The sequence below is a fragment of the Sorex araneus genome, chromosome 1, assembly GCF_027595985.1.
Source record: "Sorex araneus isolate mSorAra2 chromosome 1, mSorAra2.pri, whole genome shotgun sequence".
Taxonomy (NCBI): Eukaryota; Metazoa; Chordata; class Mammalia; order Eulipotyphla; family Soricidae; genus Sorex; species Sorex araneus.
In genome coordinates, this window is record NC_073302.1 from 406791849 (window position 1) to 406804118 (window position 12270).

At 37.1% G+C, this 12270-nt stretch overlaps 1 protein-coding gene across 1 annotated transcript in view; it reads right to left on the reverse strand.

Moving 5' to 3' along the window:
• Positions 1–964: 964 nt before the first annotated feature.
• The window catches only part of SLC26A3 (solute carrier family 26 member 3), a 38228-nt gene continuing 26922 nt past the window's right edge, over positions 965–12270 (reverse strand). Inside the window, exons 13-19 of the mRNA XM_055123843.1 lie at positions 11216–11285; positions 11034–11126; positions 9649–9744; positions 8610–8843; positions 8241–8295; positions 5658–5797; positions 965–5530 (exon numbers count right to left, since the gene is read on the reverse strand). Of these exons, the coding sequence (XP_054979818.1) occupies positions 5231–5530; positions 5658–5797; positions 8241–8295; positions 8610–8843; positions 9649–9744; positions 11034–11126; positions 11216–11285 (988 nt within the window). The 3' untranslated portion in view covers positions 965–5230. The remainder of the gene's footprint in view (positions 5531–5657; positions 5798–8240; positions 8296–8609; positions 8844–9648; positions 9745–11033; positions 11127–11215; positions 11286–12270) is intronic.

The following is a 12270-nucleotide window of genomic DNA, read 5'->3' on the forward strand; positions in this document are numbered from 1 at the left end:
TTTTTTAAATTTATTTTTAATTAGAGAATCACCGTGAGGGTACAGTTACAGATTTATACACTTTTGTGCTTATACTTCCCTCATACAAAGTTTGGAACCCATCCCTTCACCAGTGCCCATTCTCCACCACCCGTAAACCCAGTGTCCCTCCCACCCTCCCCAATCCCATCTCCCCCCCCACCCCACCCTGCCACTGTGGCAAGGCATTCCCTTCTGTTTTCTCTCTCTAATTAGCTGTTGTGGTTTGCAATAAAGGTGTTGAGTGGCCGCTGTGCTCAGTCTCTAGCCCTCATTCAGCCCGCAACTCCCTTCCCCCACATGGCCTTCGACTACAATGTAGTTGGTGATCGCTTCTCTGAGTTGCCCTTTCCCCGGAACGTGAGGCCAGCCTCGAAGCCATGGAGTCAACCTCCTGGTACTTATTTCTACAGTTCTTGGGTGTTAGTCTCCCACTCTGTTATTCTATATACCATAGATGAGTGCAATCTTTCTATGTCTGTCTCTCTCTTTCTGACTCATTTCACTCAGCATGAAACTTTTCATGCCCATCCACTTGACTACAAAATTCTTGACCTCCTTTTTTCTAACAGCTGCATAGTATTCCATTGTATAGATGTACCAAAGTTTCCTCAACCAGTCATCCGTTCTGGGGCATTCGGGTTTTTTCCAGATTCTGGCTATTGTAAACAGTGCTGCGATGAACATACATGTGCAGATGTTGTTTCGATTGTACTTTTTTGCCTCTCTGGGATATATTCCCAGCAGTGGTATTGCTGGGTCAAATGGGAGGAATTGTTAGTATTTAACAAAATACACAAGCAACCATAATGAGATTGAAGTGCTATTTTAATTCTGAATATTGTATTTCCTGATAGCTTTTCTGGGTCCATTTACTTGCACAATGCTAAATTAATGACTTACCAGGTCTATAGAATTTGTCTGTATTCATAAATTCAGTTCTACCTTGAGTTAGCTGAGACTTGATACAGATTTGTTTCTTTCAGATGGTAAAGTTTCCTATGGATAGGAGCCCAGCTCTGTAGTTGACCTACTTGGACTAAATTCTGGCTTTCCTACCAGCAACAGTATAACTTTGATTCATTTCTTATCCTCTTTGATCCTCGATTTACTTTTTAAGAATAGCAATAAATACAGTATAAACCTTAGGTTTTTAAATAAACTCAATTGATTCTAGATAAAATTTAAATGTAGAATCAGTAGAATTTCCAGACAGATTTTTCAACCTGAGAAATCTATTGTAATTACTTGAGGTGGTGTTAGCCGAGCAGGTTAGAGTATCAGTAGATCTGTTTTGATATGGAGGTACCAAATGAAGATAGCAAGAAAATGCATAAAATATTCCCCTTTGGTTTTGTATACGCAGTGTAAGATCAGCCTTGCAATTTCTAAGTATTAGGTTACAGTATTTAGACAAGGGTATATACCAAATGCTTAATAATTAGAAGATGATTTTTTTGTTTTGGGGTCACACCTGATGATGCTCAGGGCTTACTCCTCGCTCTGTGCTTACGGATCACTCCTTTGGGGTCAAACCCCAAAGGCTCACCCTAACTGCTGTACTGTTGCTCCAGCCCTAAGAAGATGATTTTAAAGACAAATTTCTCTGCAAGTATTGGCTCCAGTCTGTCTTAATTTCAGTAGTCTGTTAGTTGCATTGTTGCATATGATCTCTTTTTTTTTTGGTCTTGCTCTGGTTTATAAAAGTTTTATTTTTATCTTACACCACAGTCGTTTGGCCTCTGCCTAGCGCAAGGTTTGGATTCTTGTAACACTCAGTATCTAGTATTTGCTCTGAGGCAGATAGATTCCCATTCCCATGTATTTCCCTTCCCAAGCATATCCAATTTATGGTCTAAGAGGAAACCTCTCCAGGAATGAGGATATGTGAACCTCTCAAGATGTAAATTTGAATGGATTGTAATGGGGCTCAAGAATTGGAGTATTTGTTCCAGCTTGTTCTTTTGGTTGACAGACTATAGAGTGCACCTTTATATAGTGGATGCAGACATTAGTGACAATTCTATATGAAGATTTTTACCTCACTCCCAAACCGATTTTAGTTTTGACTCCCATCCCTCTACAGAAGAACTCTTTAATTCAAATTCACAGGGTATCATAAAGTGACTGAATCAAAAAGTTAAGAAACATTGCTAAAAAGAATTAAAAAAATAATGTTAAAGTCTAGTTTTTATTTAAGAATGCCTTATAGACCTTTGTTATACCTTCCTGTACCTGGTTGTATGTCCAAAGCCTTCTTAGTAAAGACACATTAGTCAAGTATGTGTGGGCACTTTGACGTGTATTAGAGGAGAGTTCTAAAATGATTCACATTGGCAATGGGGTCTGATGTTTAATAGAGAGCATGGAATCTTTTTCTGTTCAATTTCTAATGATTTCATAAACATAAAATTGCATGAAGTCATGCCAGTGAAATCAGAAGCATTCATTTTTTTATTTCCCTTCCAGTAAGACCAGGTAGAATTAGCTTAGTTTTTATCTTCCTGGTTTTTTATTTTGTGTTTTCCATTAGTTTATACTATTCTCATATTTAGAGGTGTAAAAAAAGTAAGGATGTGACTCAAAAGTCACAGTTAGGGGCCGGAGTGATAGCACAGCAGGTAAGGCGTTTGCCTTGCATGCGGCCGACCCGGGTTTGATCCCCGGCATCCCATATGGTCCCCCAAGCATTGCCAGGAGCAATTCCTGAGTGCAAAGCCAGGAGTAACTCCTGAGCATCACTGGGTGTGACCCAAAAAGAAAAAAAAAAGTCACAGTTACAAATATGACATTAGAAGTATGTCTAAATCTGGATAGAAAATCGGGGGCTTTAAAAAGATTGATGGGGCCAGAACGATAGTCCAGTGGCTGGGACACTTTCCTTGTATGTGGTTGAGTTGGGTTCATTTTCCCCTGCAGTCCATATTGTCCCCTGAGCACCATCAGGAGTGATCCCTACGTGTAGAGTAAGCCCCGAGCACTGCTGGGTATGGCCCCAAAACAAAAGACACAGATAATGTTACTGTTATATGATTTTATGATTATAGTAGTAGTCATAAAATCTTGGAAAAGAAGACTTGTTGCCCAGGCTATTAGTTTGATGTTTTCAGCCATATCATTCACTGTACAGGGGACCCAAATGAGTTTGTTTCACTAAGCTTGTTTTTAAGGACAAGTTCAACTGTATGTTTGATCTTTTAATGGAGATGTATAGCATGAACTATAAATTATGAAATTTAAAGCAGATGTAGATGCACTACAAAACATGCACAAAGGTAGTGGCTTGGATGGAAATCTGTAAGTACTATAAAAATACATATAAATTTTTTCTTTTGGTAGATCCATCAGGTATAAAATTGAGAGTATACACAATTTTGTACTAGATATGCAAAAAATATACAGTATTAGAACAATCTTGTTCCAAAGTCTGAAACATAAATCTGCCAAAAATAATCTTCATACAATGTATGAACTTAGCAATAACTTTCCTGATATAAATTTGTTCTTCATGTGACAATCAGATTGACAAGGACCGCTCTGAATCATATTTTTATTAGAATTTCGTTTCAGTTGGTACCTGAAAGAAGACAAAGTTTTTATGTTTAAAAGACTTGTTCTCTTTCAATGATGTTGTATTTTAAATTGCAACTAGTTAAATAAGGAGCTAGAATTTACCAGATTCATCAACAGATTTGGGGTGAGGGTGGGGTCACACCAACAGTATTCAGGGCTTACTCCAGGTTCTCTGTTTAGGAAAGACTCCCTAGGCAACAGTATGTGGTACTAGGATTGAACCAGGGTTGACTGAACGCTGGACAAGTGCCTTCTTAATCCTTGGACTATCTCTTCAGTCCCAGATTTTAATTTTTTAAAATTCTTGACTTAATGATCAAATACTGCATCCCCTTGTTTCTTAACAAAACTGCCGTGCCATATTGTAGCAAATCTTTCAAAGGCCTAATTTAACTTAAAACACATGTGGCATAAAGTATGCTGTAGCATTAAATTAATATTTGTTTCAGAGGCCACGCAAACTTGAATTATCCTGTTTGCTAGCTAGACATACTCAACTGCCATCTGAGTCACCACTGGTGGCTTATTCTAACTGCTGATTTATGTTCTTAGCAATACAAGGGACCCAGTGTTAAATGATTTTTTAATATGGAGAGACTGACACACCAGATGGTACTAATTACATTATATTCAGATAATGGTTCTAAAGAGTTAGATCAAGCACCATATTCAAATTATGTTCCTGTACTGTGAAATGTGACAATGCTGAATCCAACTATTAGATTGGATTGGGAGTCTTTCCTTTATTAGGGAGTACAGGCATTGATGCTGGACTTGAAATCTACCTCTGCTCTGGGAAACAGAACCATTGTGTTCCGGGCTCTGCTTTCAACACAGGTCTTTTTTACTTTCTAGGAAGTTCTTTTCATTTAGCCTTTTTGTATTGATATGGCTCTTGAATATGGTGCAGCGTTCTCATATGTTGTACAATTTTCCCTTTATATTTAATCTAAATTCCTTTTACTTAGACCTCTCTTCAATGGAGAAAAATGCATCTAGCCACCTTCCATACTTGATGGATTTATTTGAGGACTAATTATAGCCCTTCCATACTCTCTCTGGATCCTCAGTTTCATTAGCCTTTCGTCAAAGGATAAAGCCAACATAGTATACATATAGAGTACACTCTTAAATATCAGATACATTATAATTAAAATTGTATTGCTGTCACCTTGGTGTGTAACCATGAGCAAATTAGCTAAGCTCTCTGGACCTGTTTTGGTTTCCTCAGTTGTGAAATAAAGATTTCTTTGTGTATTTTACAAACTGAGAGAATCAACCAACCAGGCCCCTGATATAGCAGATACCCATTTTGATATGTGCTTTAGCTTTTCTCATCCTAGACATTCCCTTAAAGGACTGAATAAAAACAAATGTTCTTGAACGAAATGAAATTATCCAGTTAAATAATGACTTAGCAACTCTAGTAAAGAAGAAAAAGACATAATTGTTATTGTTGGTCTAGGTACTGAGGGTTTTCCCATACCTGGGAGCCATGGACTGTATATTAGCTCCTTAGAGCCAATACTAGTTTGTAAATGGAAATAGTAATAACTTTTCTGCTTCATGGATTGTTAGAAAAATCAAATAGAATCTCTTGGTTGTATGTGCTTTATAAATATTTTCTCTGTGTTCAGTATTAATAGAAATATAGTACCATGGTTCCCATTCTTTCTACTGGTCTGAGTTTTATGTAACTCTCTAAGATACTGGTTGGAGAATATTTCCCTACCACCTGACTTCCCCCCCACACACATACTTCATTCCTTCTTGACCCAGTTTTGCTGAACTGTATGCAGCATGCCAGAAGAGACCTCATTGCTTTTAAGGGGTTTTTTTTTGTCTGAATAAAAAACCTGCAGAAGAACTTTACCTGACATTCCCGATTACGTAATCCTCCATTTGTATTTATGATAAATTCAAAACTTTTTTCTTTTTCCTGAGGAGAAAACAACATGATTATGGATAAGCAATAACACAACAAAACAATGTTAAAAATACAGGAAAACTTGGGAAGGGGGCATATGGTTGATTATACAATTGTAAAAATCACCCAAGGTTTATACCTGACTGGGATTAAATTTTGAAGTATAATCCTTCTTCATCCAAATATGCAAAACAGCATCATGGATTGTTAGGAAAAATATTGAGCTCTTGACTTCATCATCAAAAAATTCACACCGTGTGAGTTTTTCAATGAAATCATCTGAAAAGAGAAAAGAGAGGGTGATGCTTAAGAAAAAAATGACTGAAAGAATTTCAGTTTCTCCTGGAAGCTGAGAACTTGTGCAAATTTACACATTACTTGCACGAATATCGATTACACAAATCGATATTTGACGTTAGGTTACAATGGCACAAAACCAGTGCATCGTAGTACAGTATTGTTTGAAAGTATTTTCTAATAAAAATATACATTTTATGTATATACCTCCTAATGTAAAAAGGCAAAAGGTTGATGTGAGGAAAACGTTAGTACTTTCTAAAAGCAAGTATATCCACTTTCCTTTTGACACAATTAAGTATGGTTTGTTCTTCAAGCCTGGGATCTGCCAAAGTAGAGCACATGTTGTAGACCAGTAATACATCGTAGCTCTGGATCATTAGGCCTTTTATTTACCGGTTACCACTCACATTGGTTCATTTCCATAAGCTGCCATTTTTCAACACTTCCATCAGAAAATATAGCACCTCACCTTCTCTCCAGTCATCTTCAAAGAACTGTCTTTTGTGGCGCCACTAACTAGCAACTGATTGCCTGTGTAAAAATATCTGATTGAATAATAGGTTGCTCTTGTTTCTCAACCCTTTTATCTTCATCACTGTATCACTGTATCACTGTCTTCCCATTGTTCGTCGATTTACTCGAGCGGGCACCAGTAATATCTCTATTATACTTGGCCCTGAGATTTCAGCAGCCTTTCCTTACTCATCTTTCCCAACGATTGGAGGCTTTCAGGGTCAAGGGAATGAGACCTATCGTTACTGTTTTTGGCATATTGAATACGCCACAGGTAACTTGCCAGGCTCTGCCATGCGGGTGGGATACTCTCGCTCGGTAGCTTATCTTCATAGCACTTGTTATTACCCAAAATGTTTTTATTTGCTTATGATCTGATTAGTAGACTATAAGCTCTGTAAGGTCATGTCTTATTCACTGCTATATCCCAGCACCAAAATAAACCATACTCCGACTGTAACCCTTTGCCAAATATCTATTTTGTCCTGGGACTTTAGTGAAAAGAAAGCGAATAAGAAGGCAAACAGCCCTATACCTTCCCTAAAAGAAAAGTCTATGGGGCAGAATAATGGGATACGTGTGTGTTCACAGGTGTAAATAGTCTGAATACTGCAGTACTCTGCCAGATGAAGAACCACATCCCCATAATTATTTAATGATAAATTCTTGAAGAAGTTTTCATCGGAAAATGAGCTAGGAAAACATTTTAGCAATGGACATGAGGCACGAATTATTCTTTCCAAGAGCAAAGATGAGAAGTAAACTGAATAAAGGTTGGATTAAGGTTGTGGATATGGAGAGGAATAAATCTATTCAAGAAGAAATACAGACCTTATGGTTCACTGGAGAGAGAGGGGGCTAGGAGTGTAGGGAAGGAGGAGTAAAGGGAAAAGAGAAATTAAGATGACTCCAAGTTCTACTTTGGGTATTTTGGTTCTATGGTGTTGGACTGATTGATCGTGAAAAGAGGTAATAGTTTTGGGAGAGAAGGTAATTATATAGTTGTAAAAATATGATTGAGAGGCATTCAGAGGGTGCAATTCCATGGACTTGCAGGTTAGAAGAAAGACATGGAGGTACAGTTTGGGGATTTATTATCATGTACTTTAAATCATAAGCAGTAGGAGATTGATTGGAAAAACTCATAAGCATTAGGGGTTGACTAGAAAAAGCCTGAAATTAGCACAATAAGGCTTAAGGTTGAAATCTGGGGCATACAAAAGTGGGAGAGAGGCTCATGCTGACAAGGTGGCTTTTTTTTTTCTTTTTGGGTCACACCTGGCTATGCACAGGGGTTACTCCTGGCTCTGCACTTAGGAATTACTTCTGGCAGTGCTCAGGGGACCATATAGGATGCTGGGAATCGAACCCGGGTTGGCCGTGTGCAAGGCAAACGCCCTACCTGCTGTGCTATCGCTCCAGCCCCCGAGAGAAGGTGAATTATAAGAATAGTCTTGCAGATGTCAAGGATTGAGTGGTAAAGACAAATACTAAGGAAGTCCCTTGAGAATGGAGTCTAAGATCAAAATCATTTGGACATAGCTAAAGGTCTTGGTAAGGGCATCTTCATAAGATGAAATAAAATCTAGATGGCTATGGATTAAAGAATCAGAGGGGGCGAAGGGGGAAAAAAAAGAATCAGAGGAGAATAAGAAAACAAGCTTGCCTTTTAGGAAGAATTGCATCTTCACCTATTTCTTGCCTGGTAAACTAAGATTCAAATGATAAAGTTAATTACATATGGACAATGAAAATATGAAGATGGTGTTTCTATAGACATTTCCATTAGCTCAGATACAAGTCAGACTTTCTTCTTGGTGACCATAAAACATCTATTCAGGGGAGAGGCTCTTTAGATTGAGAGTTGGAAATAAACTTGACATGATTATCAAAATACAAAATAACTTACCATCAGTTCCAACAATATACACATCTACTTTGATCCTGATAAATTCTTGCAAAATCTGTTTAAAAAAAAAGTACATTTTTCTTATGGAATAGTTTCACTTGTCAGAAATGTAACAAAAAATAATATAATTCTGCTTAGTGGTGATATACTGCTTTCTGAACCTTTTATATTTTGAAATGATAATAGTATGACATTAAAGTTAAAAACAAGAATTTGACAGTAAATCCAAAGGAAAGGACTATGCTCTTCAATAAAGACTTACTCCTTATAGATTTTAGTGTGTGTTATCTAAAGGAACATACTACCACAAATACACTTATTTTTGACCTTTAGTCACTGATTGGCTATTTCAATAAGAAAACAAGTTACCGATTTGAGACCCCTCATTGAAGAGACGTCAAGAAATGATACTGCAGAAAAATCGAGAATGAGGCTATGCAGGCTGATTTTAGGAACCTCAATATTGAGAGGAAGATCAGCATTCCAGTCTATCTGGAATGGCAGGTCTGTGGTATTGATCGGTTGATCCAGTTCTTCTATTTGGTTGTTATCCAGCTCTTCATCAGAATCTTTAAAGCCATCCATGGTACATATAAAGCCTTTCTGCAAGAGGAATAGTAAGCATGATAAATCTGACCACCAGTAATATCATGTAAATCAAGGATGACCATTGATTTGTCCTTTGAATCCATAGCATGGATTTGAAAAATATGGATCAAGAAAAATAAGTAAAGGCAAAGACCAAAGTTGAGTCACAAAATTGGATTGTGGGGTACCTGGGATGTAGCTCAGTGATAGGACACATGCTTTATGTGTGAAGCTCTAGGTTTGATCCTCAGAATATGTCCCCACCCATCCCTAAAAAATGAAGTAAGATTGCAATTGTTTTTGTTTTTGTGCCTCGGCTGCTGGTGCTAGGGGCTATTTCTAACTCTGTTCAGGAGTGGAACACACACACACACACACACACACACACACACACACACAGAGTTCTGGAGACTTGAACTGGGGTAAGTCACACACAGAGACATGCACCTTACCTCCTGTACTTTCTTTCTGGCCCTGAGAACTCTTTTATAATTAAAAAAAAAATCCCAAAAGAATGAAAAATTTACGTAGACTGCAAACATTCCATTTAAGAATATTATATTGGCAAGCCAGCAAGATAAATACAGGTGTTTTTCTAAGGCACTTGCCTTGTACATAATTGATCTGGCTTGATCCCTGCAACTGTGTATGATCCCCTGAGCCCTACTAGGAGTGATGCTTCAGTAGAGAGCCAGGAATAAACCCTGAACACTGCCAGGTGCCCACCAGCCCACTTAAAGAAAAGACTAGAACCAACGCCCTAAACTACATAAAACTAAGTTTTTATGTTACACTACCGAAATATGGTCAAGAAACTTACTGGTGTCACTTGTAGCAGGCCTTTCTTCTGCAGTTTTCGAATTTTTTTTAAAGCTTTGTTGCGCTTACGTAAAATTCGAAGTGGATTAAAACCAACCTGGAAAATGCATTGCTCTGTTACAGGAGTACTGAGTAGTCTCCTATCTTCAACATAATTTAAATAAACATAACGGAGTAGATTAAGGAGTTGGACATAAAATTATTTATAATGAATTCAAAAGTTATTTAAATAACACACTATCACATCAAAAAGATGCTCAGTCTTTATACAGTTTTTAACATAAAAACTAAAACCTTTACTATTTTGGGCTTATCCATAAATTATATGTGATGGTTCTAAACAAGATCTTATCTGAATTTACTGTGTTTCTATTTGTCTTTATTTATTTTGGGGGGATCAAATCCAAGGCCTCACATGTGCAAGGCTTGTGCTTTACTACAAATTATATTCTTGGTCTTTATGCATTTCCATCTTACACAATTCTTAGGGAAGATTTATTTTATTTTCTGTTCGTTGAATATGAACGGTATAGTATTCATATGAGTTAGTAATCTGCTTTTGTATAATTTCATTATAATATCAAGTATTGCAAGTTTTTATTTTGTAATTAGCATTAAATCTGGGATAAGCATTATTTTTCTTTTCGTAACAAATATTAATATGACAATATTAATATGACAATTTATTAATATGACAATATTTAGCTTCAGAGTAATAAGTTAGGAAGACCAAATTATGTGATAAAAAATCTTTGACAGAAACATAAATTGTCCAAAGGATAATAAAGTCACATATACAGTTTTATCACATTTCAATCAAAAATTTGGGTAGAAAATATTTGATGCATATTAACTTAGTAAAAATAGGCCCTAAAGTAGAAACTCGAAACGAGGTAGAACTCTGGTAGAACAAAAGGCATATTCAGGAGTAAATACTGAGATTTTGTTTCTTAATCTAGAGGACCTTGTCATCTTCTCTCCCATCCATCAGGGAATTCTGTTGTTTGTGCTAAATATTTGTACTGTTCTTATTTATTAAGATTTATATTACAAGTATTCATTGGACTTTCTTCAAGGGTAGTGTCAAATTTAAATTCTGCCTTTCTTTTTCTGAATGTGATGCCAAATTTCCAAAGAAGTCATAGCATGTCTGTTAAAAGCAATGGCCCCAAGTCTTATGACTTATTGGATCTTACCCAGGAATGTTATTCTCAGTATATTCATGGATTCCTTCTATGGTAGTTTCACCTGTTCTGGGACATAGGGCAAAATCCAGCCTCATTGTATGTAAAATAGTGACCGACCTCCTTATTTTAGGCCAATGATTTCATTGCAAGGTATTTACTGAAATTGTAACAATAAAATCAAAACCAAACCAAACCTTACAGCATCAATAAGTTTCTGCTTAAAAAATGCAATGTTTGCAAAGTAGATTGGGGATGGACATCTGAAAATTTTGACTCCTTCTGGTTCATAAACCTATAAAACAGAGAAGTATTATTAGATAGTGTCTATTATCTTCCCAGTAATAGAATTTAGAGCAAGTCAAAGTGAAAAATGAATCTTACATCAAAATAATCCTTTTTGTTCTTATAGATATTGCTCCTCCCAATGTTAGCCAGGGTGCTGCATTTTGGGCTGGAGAGGAAAAATCAACAACACCAAGTGAATCATTCATGCAGCTCTGATAGGCCTATCAGGTACACATTTTCCTAGTGTACCACAACATACACTTTTTTTCAAAATTTAAAATGGTTAGAGACTCATGCCATCAGTGATACTGGGAGGTAAACTCTTTTTTAACCTTCCTACAACTGATGGAATAGTGTCTCCTGTCTACCACATTCCAGTTTACAAAATAATTGTCTAGGCTTTTGCTGTTTTCATTCTGAATATCACAGTTATTCAGTGAGATAAAGCAGTTTAATTACTCAGTTATAGAGGTGAGGACATGAATAAGTACAGTGATTTGTCTATGACCTTGTTTGGTTGCCAGGTAATAAATATGAATAAAAGAACAAGTAAAGTTTTTTTTTTTATAAGTGTATCCCATTAAGATGAGCAAAAAGCGTGGCAAACATCTTCTGTCTCTAGGTATCTTATTTCTCAAACACAGATGCAACCCAGCATAGACTGAGTGACCACATGGTGGTGATATTATACAGCAGAGGAACAAAAGTTACAAAGCTGCTTGGACCAAATGGTACTTAAGAGTCAAGAATTATCTTGGAGATTTGCCTGCATCTCAACCTGCGCTCAGACTTTTTCCTCTGGTGTTGTCTGTGTTCTCTCTTGACCTCTAGCCCTCACCCTCACCCCCACCACACCCCTCTCTCCTCTCCTCATACTTCTCTGAAAAACAAACAAACAAAAAAAAAACCCTATTTAACAGAATCAAGAATTTGACAGACAGGGCCAAAACAAGACTGGAGAAGAGAGATTGAAATTGTGCATAGGTCCCTAACACAGAAACTGCAACTCCAAAAAATAGATTTAACACAGAATCTCATGTGGCCCTGCAGACACAGTGCATAGGAGGACCCAGCTCTCAGCTCTGGGACATTCTCCACCACGGAAAGAGAAGCAGAGGAGCAGGTAAGGCACATGGTACCCCACCACTTAG